Source organism: Manis pentadactyla, chromosome 5 (genome assembly GCF_030020395.1).
Source record: "Manis pentadactyla isolate mManPen7 chromosome 5, mManPen7.hap1, whole genome shotgun sequence".
NCBI classification, from domain to species: Eukaryota; Metazoa; Chordata; class Mammalia; order Pholidota; family Manidae; genus Manis; species Manis pentadactyla.
The window spans coordinates 142,403,665-142,418,243 of NC_080023.1; the positions used below are offsets into that span (position 1 = coordinate 142,403,665).

Sequence of the window (14,579 nt, forward strand, 5' to 3'; positions counted from 1 at the left end):
GTGAATGTTCACAGCAGCATCATTCATAATAGCCCCAAACTGGAAACAACTCAAATGTCCATCAACTGATAAATGGATAAATAAAATATCTTCTTTTAAAGTTTTCTATATTGAAAAAAAGGTACAATTCACCCCTCTGAAGATATCCAGTGAATATTATTAAACATCTTATTGAAATGAACTTTGTTAATCAATCATTAATAATATATTGACCTAATACATTAAAAAAATCTTCATGCACATGCAATATAATGAAGTGGTAGGATTTAAACATTCCTAAAGGGGGGTTTATATATTATGTATTATTGTGAAGTGCAATTTTCAGTCAAAAAGTAATAAACACTGCCATGAGTGATTTTTAAAATACTGCTCATTAAATACTTAGGTTATGCCCAGAACTATATGGTCATTGAATTCAAAATCTCATTTAATCTTCAGGTTGAGTAGCATGCCCGAAGTTCACAGCTGGTAAACCCTGGAGTTAGGATTTACACCCTAACAGATCCCACATCAGACTATTCTTTGCCACACTGATTTCTACAAGTAACAAGTTATGTCTGCCTTAGCTGATTGCAGTTTTACACCTTTCCACTTTGCTTTATACTGTTCCTTTACTGAAAAACCCCTTGTGACTATTATATCCAATTCATTTACCTTCCAGTTTCTTTTCAGTCTGACAGTTGCCTCTCTTCTAAGTAGATCTCTTCACTCTTTTCCCTGGTTTTGTCACTTCCTATCTCCTATCAGACTCTCTCTTAATGACTCTTGTATTTGTTCAAATCATTTTCCATTGCTCACTTGGAGAGGTGGTGTGGAAACAACTGGAAGGGAGGAATGAGAGAATATATTCTGCATCAAACCCTCTGCTCACCTCACTCAATACAGGCTCTCCTGTTCTTTCTATGAGAGGTGTGGAGGAGCCTCTCCACAGAGAAGAGCCTGCTGATTAAATTTTATACTCAAAACTTTTCCAGGTAATGATGCCTGTTAGATGATTCCCACTCAGCAACAAGCTTCAGAGGTGGCAAGCTTTGTTATTTTGGCATAATGCCTTTGACCTTCTGAATATAAGTGTTTTTGCATAGGAAGTGATATTTTAATCTTTTCTAAATTTGCTTTATACCACGAGCACATATCTATTGTCCTATACATGTTTAAAAAAATGGTTTTAATTAAAAGAGATACATGCAACAAAGTCCACAAATCTTAGGCATACAGCCTGGATCAGTGTCTACCTACACAAACACCCATGGAAGCACCACTCAAGTTATGGACCAGCGGTTCTCAGACCTTTGGTCTCAGGACCCTTTTACACTCTTATGTTTTTAGGAAACTCAAAGAGTTTTTGCTTACATGAATCATATCTGTCAATATTACAATGTTAGGAATTGAAACAGAAAACTCAAAATATTTATCAATTCAGTAACAATGATATACCCATCAAGTTAACATATAACTAATGTATTAAAGAAGCATATTTTTATTAAAACTAACTATATTTTCTAAAAATTGGTGAGATGTGTGGCATTGTTTTACTTTGTTTCAAATGCCATTAATGTCTGGTTTCATGAAAGTCATCTGAATTCTTGTATCTTTTTTTTTTCATTCAGTCTGTTGTGATATGTAATTTTCACTGAAGTAAGAGAAGGAAGTATGGTTTCCCACAGAGATGGACTTGAGACAAGAGGACCTCATAGACCCTCTGAAAGGCTCTTGGGGGACACACTGGTCCACAAAGGGGTCCATAGTGCACACTCTGAGAACCAGAGAAAATTTGGTCAATGCATAAAGTTAGCTCAATGCTGAAGATGTGTCCAATATAACCATTTGTGTGGTACTCAATGCTTGCAGGTGAATTCATAATAATAGTGTTACAGCTTGTAGAGTTGCATATGCTGCATTGTGAACAACACATCCATGTACAAATACCAAGTTTTTTCTAAGGAGAAGCAAATGATAAAGTGTAAAAAACTGTGTGAACTTTGAGAAAACTGAATATATACATTGCTTGAAAGGGGTAAACAATAATTTTGATGGGTCAGTGTAACATTTCTTCATTTAAATGAGGTGATATCAAAGTTTCAGAACAACAGAGGGTCGAATTCTTTTCTCCCCCCATTTTGTTTTTGGTACAAAAACAGCTAAAGCTGCTGAATCACAGTGTGAGTGATGAGGTACACAATATTAAATTGGCCTCCTTTGGAAAGTTTTTACAAATTTTATCTAGGTGGAGACTTAAAGGGGTTTCAAAAATTTCCAAGATGAAGAAGCCTAAGAACTGTCCCTCCTCCAAATTTCCAAGATCGTTACTGAGGGGAAGAAAGGAAGAGGCATTGTATCATTCATTGAGATAAGCACAGCCACCTGTTTTTATTTTAATGTGAAAACAATGATGTTGCTATTTTAACCATCTCCCTTCCCTCCCCTAATACTTTTTCATCATTCTAACCTATGGAGCAGAACACTTCTCATGAAGTATTATTAAAGGCGATGGCTCATAAACATTCATCCCAGCGGCACTCCCCAGGATTTATGATGACATTAAAGATTCCATTATTAAAGTTTGTGTTTGGGATTCTGTTAAATGCCAAGCATCAAGGAAAAGTTGTAAAAGTGTGTTCTTCTGTTCGATTTACATATGGGCTGATGAAAAAGCTATTGAGGGTTTGGGAGGAGGCATCCCTGAGAGAACTTGACACTGAAACACAGTGGATCCTTGAACATGGGTTTGAACTGCCCAGTCCACTTATACATGGAATTTTTCAATAAATATATTGGAAAAAACGTTGGATATCTGCAACAATTTGAAAAAACATTTTCTTTTCTCTAGCTTACTTTAAGAATACAATATATAATACATGTATGTAAAATACATGTTAATCAATGTTTATGTCATTGGTCAACAGTATTAATAAAGTATTTGGGGAGTCAAAATTATATGGGTATTTTCGACTGCATGGGGGTCCATGGCCCTAAAGCCCATGTTGCTCAAGGGTCAACTATAGTATAGGAGATTCTGCTTCACTCTCTACAACCACACATTGATGGGTTTGCACTGTCAAGTGTTTGTTGGCCACAGTGATAATTGTATTGTTTTGAAAGGATGCTAACAATAATAATGGAGGAAAATTATGTTCCTTGGATTGAGAAGATAAATCACAAGAAAGCTTATTTTAGACCTTCTTGCAGGTTTTCGAAGCTTTTGCCTACCAGGAGGACAGAGTTACAAATCCTTCATTCAGAAAACAATAGTCACTTGATAGTTAACTGACTACCTGTTCTTGGAAAAGTGAATGAACAAAGTTGTAGAGAAATCAGTCTGGGCTGATGAAAAAATATGCTTAAATAGCTTTTAAAGTGTCAGTGGATAAGTGCAGAAGGGCAGCAGGTTAGTTCTTGCTTGGGGGACAAGGGAGGATCTGGAGGTGCATTTTTGGAGGTTGCTTTTTAAGGGTTGATAGAACATCATGTGATGTGGCTAAGAAAGATGTGTGCTCTGGGTGTGTGAACAGAGAACAGTGATAATTTCAGATTGGCTGGGTGAATAGGCAGGTTGGGGCCAGAAACCAAATGTTGACCTCAGTAATTTCAAAATTAATGTTTAGTTCGTGGATAGGAATTCAGCACTTACAGTAATACCATTCAGCAGAATGGTAATATGATCAGAGCTGTCATTTGGGGAGATTAATAATCTATGTGTGGAGGGATCTGAAGGGCAAAGAAATTCAATAGGAAGTTACTAGCAGTTCTGAGTGTTGATAAGGGAAGAAAGGGCAGCTTCCAGGGCAGTTAGGGTAGAATTCAAAGATCTTATCAACAGATTGGATGTGGGAGCACAACAAGATGGCTGCAAGCTTTAGCAGCCATTATGAATTGTTAAAATAAATAGTGGGGACAAATGGAGGAAGGGACTTCATGTTTGATTAATTACATACAATATGCATGCGGACTATTTGTTTAACTGTGAAAATCGGAGGGGAAAAAACAGTGCTTAGGAGAAAAAAGGCCAAATCTAAAGTTATGGATTTGAGAATTATATGAAAAGAAATAGAAACTAAAGGCATGTGATTGAAGAAAACAGGTAAAGGAAAATACATGTAGAGAAGATTCTCTTAGTAGATGTTGAACTTCTCTTTCTCTTTTTGAATTGCTTCCCAGGAAGCTCATGCTAGGTTACAAACCCAACTGCAGAAGTATCTCTTGGTTCAGGTTTTCTGATATATTGTTTCTCTTGTACCCTAAAACTTGTCCTCCTTAAGGCTCGGGGCTTAAGTAGCATGTACAACATTTTTGCAGTACTGTGTATTTCATGGATTCCAAGATGCATCTATTTTTCACATTTTAACATCTGTGAAATTGAGATGTGTCTTACAATCACTGAATGGTGAGTCATAGTAAAGGAGAAAGAACAATCTGGTTAGTGAAGAAGGAATACAGTCTATATAGGTATTACAGTCACTATCAGACAATTCAAAATCCTTTCTGGGCTGTTAAGAGAGGAAAAGGTAAGAGCTGAGACTCAAGTTCCCTGACTCACAGATTGGAACAAAAGGTGATGGGAGAAGAAAAAGCAAGTTGAAGTAGAAACCCAGATAGGCTTGGGGCCAAGGATAAAGCAGGCTTGTTTCTTGCTTCTCTAGAATAGCTCTAGGAAATTCCAAGCTTCCTGGAGAAACCTCATGATATTGGAACAATATGGCACCAGTGGCTGACAGGACGTATTTAAATGGATGGACGTGAGTTAGCACCTCTGGTTCCCACACAATCCAGAAGTTCCTGCATATTGCAGGAGAATTCTGAAATAAATGAGTCCATGGTGAACACTTGGCTGAGCAGAGGCCTTGAGGCTCTGGGAAGGAAAGGCCCACTTGGTAGGGCAGCAGAACAGGGCGGTATGACCATGCAACTCCTTGCCAGACTCCTCCCATCACCAGAAGGACACACCGCTTTGCCTTACACACACATGCCATCTGGGGAAAGAAGCAGGGAGACCTGAATGGGGATGGTACTCTAACATGATATGACTTTGAAGTAACTGACTGTGCCTCTGAAATAAAGTGTTTTTTAAACTGAAAGAGACTCGGGTATTTTAATTGGCAAGGTGTTTTTTTCCTTCAGAATAAGTGAGAATGCAGGATTTGAGTGTAATATGAGCTTATAAATGGAAATAAAACATTTTTGTTATATCTTTGAGCTCTGTGTACAATTTAATCCTACTAGAGTAGAATTACTCTATTTTCAAATATTGAAAATAATCTGGATTAAAGAAAACAGAAAGGCTCTGGATACAAAGCTGGAGAATAGAAATATTTATGGTGGTAGGGGGATAAAAAGCCAGAGATCAGAAAAAAGGGAAAACTAGGAGTACCTGTCAGAAGCAGAGAAAAGAGGAGACAAGAGAAGGATTCAGTGAGGTGCTACAGAATGCTGAGCTCTTGGAAGAAGCCATTCAATTTAATGAGGAGCCATTTGGAATCTTTGAAAACTGGGCACCTATATATGGTGCTATTTTAATAGCCATAACTTTTCAGCAGGTGTTAGTGCTAAAAGATATGTGGTCTAACCCCAGTCTTAGGCAGATAAGCAAACAGAGAACCAGAAACATTTCACATAGACAGTTCAAATGATAAATATGAGAAAACGAAAAACAAGCCCAGTACATTTGGGACCAACCAGCATCAGCCTGTATTGTATCATTCGGGCAGGAGGGCAGGGAGGGAACTGTGTCAGGGTATCCATAAGCCCCCTTTAAAAATAATGAAGTGATCATTTATTTAAAAAAGGCAAAAGTTTTCCTGAAAAGCATCCTTGGGAACAAATACTCTGACTGGTGTTCATTGTGTTTTAGTTTTTTATTAGAGAAGTTGGAAGTTTAATTTCAATATTGATGGTAATATTGTTTTCTCTGCTTTGTTCAGAGGAACACACAGAATCCATTTGTACAAGCATATACAACAATTCGGTTGGTATTTTGTGTCCTAAAATCAGTAATCTGACTGGTTCTAGACTACCAAGTTTCCATGCGCCCCTCTCAGCTTTGACAGTGTGGTCCAGTTCCCAGTGCAGTACCTTTTCATGCACTGTCTTCACCACTACAGCAGGCTTCAAGACCATGCAGAGTAACACTGCAGCAAATTGTTTTGATATTTAACAGACATAAAAAGGTTATTTCCTGATATGAAATTCTGAAAATCTGCATAAATATTTTTTGTGTAAAATTAAATTAGTTATGTATTTTTTTGAAACTAGAACTTGAAGTATCAAGAATGCCCAGATCAGTCATATACACATATATATATAATAGAGACTTTCTCAGTATGCTAAAAGTCTCGATAGTCAAATTATATTCTGTGCCATACATTTATTTAACCAGTATTTATTTGGCATTAGGTTAACTGTGTCTGTATGGATTCATCTTAATTGGTGCTTGTGAATCATGCAAACATAGTCCTAGTATTCCTGTTACTAATCTTGTCGTGTGGCAATAGATGATCTTGCTCTATAGCAGTGCGAATTAGGAGTATAAATACTTTATACATGGTCACATTTACAAACATTTGCCAATAACCACTTCACAATCTTTATGGTGTAATAGTGTATTGTAGTGTCTGGAGTCAAGCAGAAGCAATTTCCACAATGCAATATCAGCTGTAAACTTTCTTCAATGTGCCTAACAGAGTTCTTCTTTGAGCTCTGATGTGTTTTTCTATTGTTCTAATATTTTCCACAACTTTTACAGGAAATTAGCTTCTTATGGCATGGTAGAGACATGGCACTTACTGATGAGGTAACTTAGATACAAAAAAAAAAGTTCTGCAAAATTATTTGTCTAGCAGATCACCACTTCTGCTGATGAGTTTGTAGACAGAGTTTTTTATTTTTTCTAGTGCATGCACTTGCTATATAATTGCTAATGCACTATTTTTTACTGCAGCTCAAACATGTCCTAATGCACCACAAAGCAGAGTTGTTAACGCCAAGCTCACTGACTTGTGATGGTATTTTGTAGCAAACATGTTTAAGTTGTAATACCAATGGCTAAACTCTGCCTTACTGGAATAGCAATTTTTGTGGACTTGTAGGTACTTTTGGTTGGCCAGGGAAATTCAATGCCGAAATGTTAAGTAGAAGTATGTAAGTCTCTGTGGTTTTAGGTAATGTCTATACATAAAGGAAACACAAAAGACAACGGCTTTCTTGCATGGGATTTGTGTTGAGTAGTTTGGAGGTGATCTTTTGATGCTGTGAAGTTTTGCTGCTTCAATTTGCATTTTGGAGTTTCACACTACTGTTGCTGGCCTGCGGTCCATCTCGGCTTCCAATTTCACCATCTGCTGCATCTCCTTCGCCTGTAATATTGGAAACATGGCCTTACATGTTGAAATCCTCTCCTGAAGGCACATAGAAACCCTGGCTTCTCTTCTCCCATAAATCTGATATCTTTGCTTCTCAAAGTGGTCCATGGACTAGCAGCATTAGCATTACCTGGTGTTTTGAGAAATGCAGAATCTTGGACTCTACCCCAGACCTACTGAATCAAATCTGCATTTTAACAAGATTCCCAGGAAACTTTCCTACATACTGAAGTTTGAGAAGGACTGATCTACGTAGTGCCAGGAAAACTATTTGAAAAGACAAAGACAGTCACTCTTAGATTATGTCATGTCAAACTGTTTGATTTAGTTTCTACAGATTGACACATGCCTTGACTGTCTGTAGATAACTTGATCACTTTTAGAGTAAGTGTTGCTTATGCACAATTGACACCCCAAATAGTGTGAAATTTAATTCCTAAGAATTCCTTAAGAATCTAACTTATGGAGACATTTAGGTGGGAGAAATCACATTGGTTTGGCTGAAGTATCCACACATGGAACATTACAGGGATATGTAGGGTAGAATCCGACTGTCTAAAAACTATTCATAGGGCCCTTATTTTTCTAAGGTAATTCATTTTTTAGGAGCTAATCCAGGAAGTAGGCCATGGTGAATTCATTCTCAAGAGTTAAGATAGTCACTAAGACAATCGGCTAGTTTGGGAGGTGGAAAAGATTCAGATGGGGGATAGATGCTGGTGAAAAATAACTGCTTGGCAACATATGGAAAATCAATTTGAACATTTTTGAACATTTGAACTTTTGAACATTTACTTTTCCAAATCGTTCCTGGATGCTTTTTCCCAGCCCAATGCATGTAACTTCCAAAGGAACAGGAAGGCATCCCTTTCATCTTTAAGTGACACGCCTCTTTGAAATAAAGGGCATTTAAGAGTAGAAACATGACAGAAGAGGACTTTAAAGTGCCCTGATGTTACATGTCTGCTTAGGTATTCCAGCTAAATGGAAGATCAGTGGGAGGGTTTGGTTAACTCTGTAGAACATACTGTGAGCATCTAAATGTTGCAAATGAAGTCCTATAACAAAATTAGTTTCACCCACAGACCATACTGTGATTTTCTTCTTCTTGTTTTTATATTGTAGCTTTAAATCTAATTTTGATGAGGATGGATATAATAACACCTAAGAATGATATCTTTCTGCTTAGATATGGGATGGATGGTTCCCTCTACCCACATATTTTTTATGCTTGAAGTATAGTAATACTTTAATAGAGAAATGAAGAAATGGAGGAAAATATACAAACATGAAACCATGACACAAACAGTATTAATAAGTGATGACAGTGAAACATTATCAGCACTGGAAATAAAATACTCCTATGTTCAGTAAATGGTAATAAAGGATTCCCTATGATTCTCCCCCTTTAGCATTTAAAGACAATACATTAAAAGACTATTTCCAGAGCTAGATTCTCATAGGAGCAGGTGGCTACTCATTCCCATTTGCCAGGGACCGCTCCAGTTTATGTCTGTAGTCCTGGTTATTATGAACAGCACCTCATTCACTCTCAAAACTGTCTTAGTTCAGACAATAGATCATATGGCCACCTTACTTATAAGGGGTGATCAGGGTCCTTGCAGACCAGATCTAGCAGAAAGCATGACAAGAGTCATTGGGTAATGACATTGTATAATGTTTGTGTGCGCAGACCGTAACTCTCTGTCATTAAAAAACATCGCAGAACTTTCAGTGGGTTGCTTTAAAAATTAATTGCAGTCATGTTGTTTGTGAAGGATTTGACCCTGTGACCCAGTCATGGCTGTGGTCAGTCCAAATGATAACCATATACCACTGTTCTTGATGCCTGGGTCTGACTTGCTTACCATGACTTGAGCTTCCCCATTGGAAATGCTGCTAAACCTCCATCAGAAATAATTCTCTAAAGAATTTGGGCATTTTGGTTTGAATATTACATCAGAAATCCAAGCATGAAGTAATCAAGCTTTCAAATCCAAACCCTTGAGCTACTGATTCTCTGTGACCAGATGTAACCCATAAACGGACGCCCCAAGAAGACTGAAGTAGGCAAGAAGGAAAGCAATGTCTTGCTTATCAGAGTTTCGGTCCTACCTTGTGTTTGGGACACTGCATGGCAGGATTTCAAAAGCTGTTTGTACAAAAATAGTAATGTCAAAATTGAGTCATACATACAAAACAAAGAAAATAAATGAATACTGAAGTGAATTTGAGAAATGAATGCAAAACCATATACAGAAAAGCAAAGAGCTAAGGATAAAACATGTATACACCCATCAGTGACACTCCCCCCGAGTTGATCTCAACAGGAAAAAAAAAAAACCAACAAAACAAACAACCGATGCCTATCAGCCCACACGGCAACTCTCCCGTGGCCGTGAGTGGAGAACCCTCCCTTGAGAGACGCCTCACCCCTCTTTATTAAATGATAGGATTGATGACAAAAATCAATTTTTAAAACTTGTGAGGTGGCAGTCATGGAGCTGTTAATGTTTGAAATGGTAAATGCAACACAGATGAGCTACTGAGTGGCTCGAGGAGTCTACAGGAAAACTTACTAGGAAACAAACCCTCAGCCTCTGGAGTTCTAAATGAATACCTGGCTGACCAAGTAGCTAAGGCCATTCGGTGGCTTAAAACGGACACATGAGGTTAGGATCCAGAACCATGACCAAAATATATTAAAATGTGGGTTTTTTCTGCCAGTACCTTCCATGCTGGTCTAGCTAATTGAGTAGATCCACTTCATGCTTTGTTCTGGGGGTACTGGGAGAACGTATATGGGTAGGGTCACAGGAAAGTAGTAAGAAACCTCAGAGGGGGTTATGATGAGCAAATGTTAAAATTAATTTATCTTTGGCTTAGAAACAGAACATTGTCTTAGGATTTAATAAGGCTTTGGGAGATGGTTATAAAATTTGGGATCTCTGGGAGACAGGAAAGTGTTTTCCACCCATGAAATGTTTAGTTGGTGATGAAAGGAGATCTCCCACTTGGTTCCAGGTCTTGTCTATTATGAGGGAAGAAAGGGGGCCACTGTTGTATCATTTGCCATGAGCCTCTGACAGTGTTGTAACATATGGAATAAGTGAATTGAGAGCACTCTGACCTTTAAATTCCAAAAAATAAAGCAAAACAAAAAAACATACCAGAAGGAACTGGTAATGATTTTCTTACTGAACAAGCCATGTTTGTAAAGCAAAGCTTAACACAGAATTCAAGACCAAATTCTACATTTGCTGGAACCGTTAGTATGATATCTTGAATTTCTTTTCATTGACTCTCATTAAATCTTCATCAAATTCAAGCCTTCTCATGTTCTGTGCTTTCCTAAGTATCAGTTGTGGGTGGTAGGAATTACTTTTGACATATTGAGTACATTATGTGAATTTTTAGAACAAAAAGTCGCTATCTTCCCAATATACTCAACCCAAATATAGTTATCACTAATCCAATATTTTAATGCAATTCTCATGTAGTTTTTCCATATATTAGGATAGAAGCTCAAAGTGATTTTTTTAATGATATACTTTGGCTCTGAAACTAAATACACTAGGTAATTGTATTCTTTAGCTCTATATACACCACTATTGTAGTGATGAGTAATTTTTAGCACATTTACATTAGTCAAACTTGTTGCTAAGCAACACGATAATTTCTAAGTAGTTTCTTTATTTAGTTAACTGAAACATAACTGCTGCCTTACCTTCACTGTGCCATCTTCTAAGGCATCCTTATCCCCCCCAGCCCTGATGGGATTCTAGCATTTTAGAGATGGTGGCTTTACGTTCATTCATTCCCATTTTTTTTGTGGGAACACTTGTTGAGAAGAACTATAAGAGTGAAAACATAAACTAGGTAACTGATAAAAGAATGTGATGCATCTATGAGATGGTCGAATGAATTGGACCCATGGGACAATAAACACTTATTGTCCCCCTTGGGGATTTGTGGACTGTCATGAATAGAAGCATTTAGCTGAAAAGGAAATGTGAAGGGTAACTCAGAAGTATGTTGATGAATAAAATTTCTTTCCACCAAAAAGGTAAAGAATCTGAACCCAGAAGTTGGATTTGCTCCTCAATCACAACACCAAAAAAAAAAAATTATTTTATGGTTTGTTATCCTTTCTCACAGGTATATTTTAGCATAATTCCAACTTAAGTGTTCTTCAATGGGAGCTATTTACTCTGACAAAATAGCCCTTAAATTGGATTGCTTTATAGATGGAAGAAATAAGGAACAATGTAGTACATTTTTTCATCAAAACCCCTTTACACTTTCCAGATGGAAATAAATTATCTAGAAATAATAACTTCCAAACCAGCTACACCTACAGAGTGAAATTTGTACTGAGACAAAGTGAAATTTAAACTGGGGGACATTCTGCCACATAGGTTCGAGGAAACTGAAATGAGACTGTGGATGGCTGGTGGACTGTAGCCCACTTGGGATGGAGCCCACTTGTATATGCTGTAGGTAAACACACCTTTATCTTGGTGTTGGTGTATGCCTGACAGCTAACTGAAGAGTTGGAATTTGGATAACTCTTTGCGTGTACTTCTTAATTTAGTGTTTTGTCTTGCTGGGGAAAAGCACCAAGTGTAGTGTATCCACTCATGGACATAGTTTGTAGAGGCGTGGTGATTCATGCCCTTAGTTCCTTGCTTGGAAGCCCTAAGGTTTTATAACTTCATTTTTAGATTGGCATTGAAAATAGGTGGTCTCTCTCCTTTGCTTTTAAGCATAATATCAATTGCCTCTAGATCGCAAATTATAGAACTCCAAACGAAATTGGAGAAATAATTTGGAACCTCTGTTCTCTCTTCTTGATATCATTTTGAGAATCCTCACAATCTATTCTAATGATGACTTTGGACTCTTCTTTCCCCACAGCCACATTCCTCCGTCATGTCAAAAAAGAATACTTTCTGTTCTTTCTGGATGAGACAGGGAAAATACAGTAATAGACACCAAAATTGTCTAGCTGCCTTTCCATGCCACTTCTTAGGCTACTGGCTTTAGCAGAAGGGTGACTGCAGGCTGCAGCATTTGCTTCCCAAGCTGGCTGGCTGCCTATGACTTTATGCCTTTAGGTAAAGTACCTGTTCGTTCTGTTTCTCTAGGAATTCTAGGTGCTCAAGCTGGACTTTTTTCAACTGATCCATTTCTTTGGACTGTTTCATTGCAAGCTGCAAAAAAAAAAAAATTCTGATAAACTTTGGTTCTAATCTTAAAACTTATGGTTGAGGAACGACTGGTAAATTAACAGTTTGAGTGAGAGAGATAATACTTAAAGAATGAGCAAAAAATGGTCTGACAACTGGGAGAGTTTAAATCCATAATTACTACTTGGAAGATCTTTCCTGCTAAAAATCTTAGAAAATAACAGAGTACTTATGCACAGTTAAAACTTGGCTTCATTTTTCCATATAAAACAGTGCCACATTATTAGCTTAAAGATTCTAGTGAGAGATTATTCTAGCTTTCAGAGAGCAGAGAAGCTAGAATGTTTAATGCACAGAAAAATCAAATTAAGCAAATTAGTTGGAAGTCTGAGTTATTGCTTATAGTTGTTTTAAAGGAAAAGTGCCAAGAAAATTATAAAATACTTACTCTCTTCCTTTCTTCCAGAAACTTTTTCGTGTTGCTGCTGTTTAACTCTCTGACTCGCCTAAAAGTAACAGGTACAAATAATAGTTGGCATGATACTGAATGGATTTAGCATAATATTAAATATTAAAGAATTATATTCCACTTAATTACCCAGGTGGAATTACCATTTCTTTTCCCTAATTTTTACTGTGGAATTTTTTGAGACATACAATGTATAGAGGATAATATTTAAAAATTCTGTGTACCCATCACTCAGATCAGTCAATACAAGTGTTTTGCCATGTTTGTTTCATATTTTTAAAAGAAACAGTGGTACAGATATAATCAAAGTCCTGCTATGTTGTTTTGTGTGTTTTCCAAGTTTACCTAAGTGGTAACATATTCTGGATTTCTTTCTATAGCTCATCCCTTAGCCTTATGTTGTGGAGATATAGCTATGTCTCAAACTATTCCATTATTTTCATCTGGTGGGAGAATTTTTCCATTTATGAATAGCCTATATACAAAATTTCCAGTTTGCCATTAGAGACAAGTAGGTTATTTCCCAATAGTGTTACAATGAACTGGCACCCTGAGGTACTTGGCACACTATCTGTTGACTAAATAAATGAATGAAGTTTTAGGCATAACCTCCTGTGCATATGAACAAAGGTTTCTCTAGGGCATATACCTAGACTTGCAGGTTGGTAGGGAAATGGACAACTTCCTCTTTACTCTAAAGCACCTGCCCCAGTTTGCACTCCCAGCCAGTGTCTGGATGTTACCCTTTCTCCACGTCTTTGTCCACTCTTCATACTATCAGATATTTACTTTTTTGTCAATTGGTGTTCTTGTGAAATTGCATCACCCATTTTAACTAGCATTTCCCTTATTACTGGTGAGGTGGAATACTTTTCTTGACTGAACAGACCTATAGCTGACTGAATTTCTATAACAGCTATAGGTCTATTCTGGTTTTGTTCTTTTCCACTCAGTTTTGGATATTTATATTTTTCTAGGCAATTGTCCATTCCATCTGAGTTTCCAAACTCATTGGTAGTATTGTTTATAGTCATCTTGGTTTTCAAAAATACTTATTATGTCTGCAGTTATTTCCCCTTTTTATACCTAATATTACAAATTTTTTGCTTTCTCTTTTTCTTCTTGATCAATCTAGCTGGAGGGTCACTCGTTTTATTATTTTTTCAAATAACAAGCTTTGGTTTTTGCTGATACTCCCTATTCATTTTTTTTCTATTTCAATACTTATTGCTTATTTATTATTTCTTCTCATCTGAGGTCTTTGGGTTAACTCTGTTTTTCTAATTTTATACCCTCTCTATTTGAGTGTTTAGCTCACTTGTTTTCACTTGTTTTAAAAATATATGCACGTAGGCTATAATTTTCACTCTAAATGTCACTTTAGCTGGCTTCCTTTTTTCCTGTGGTGAAAACATTTAAGATCTATTCTCCTAGCAACTTTCAAGTATATAATACAGTACTGTTAGCTGTTGTCACTATGCTGAATATTAGATCTCCGGAACTTAGTCATCTGTATTTTTCTAGAAAGTTGTCCATTTCCTCTAGGTTGTCCAATTTGTTGGCTCA

At 37.0% G+C, this 14,579-nt stretch overlaps 1 protein-coding gene across 9 annotated transcripts in view; it reads right to left on the reverse strand.

Annotated features, from left to right (window-relative positions):
- Positions 1-288: 288 nt before the first annotated feature.
- Positions 289-14,579, reverse strand: part of PLCB4 (phospholipase C beta 4) — a 402,883-nt gene continuing 388,592 nt past the window's right edge. For 7 of the 9 annotated variants that reach the window (XM_036880089.2, XM_036880087.2, XM_036880086.2 and 4 more), the window contains 4 exons: positions 12,993-13,050; positions 12,482-12,568; positions 9,471-9,507; positions 5,838-7,349 (listed from right to left, as the gene is read on the reverse strand). In XM_036880089.2, coding sequence (XP_036735984.1) covers positions 7,261-7,349; positions 9,471-9,507; positions 12,482-12,568; positions 12,993-13,050 — 271 coding nt within the window. In that variant the 3' untranslated portion in view covers positions 5,838-7,260. Of the gene's footprint in view, positions 822-5,837; positions 7,350-9,470; positions 9,508-12,481; positions 12,569-12,992; positions 13,051-14,579 lie in introns of those variants that run through there. The other 2 variants (XM_057502744.1, XM_057502741.1) reach the window with 2 other exon arrangements.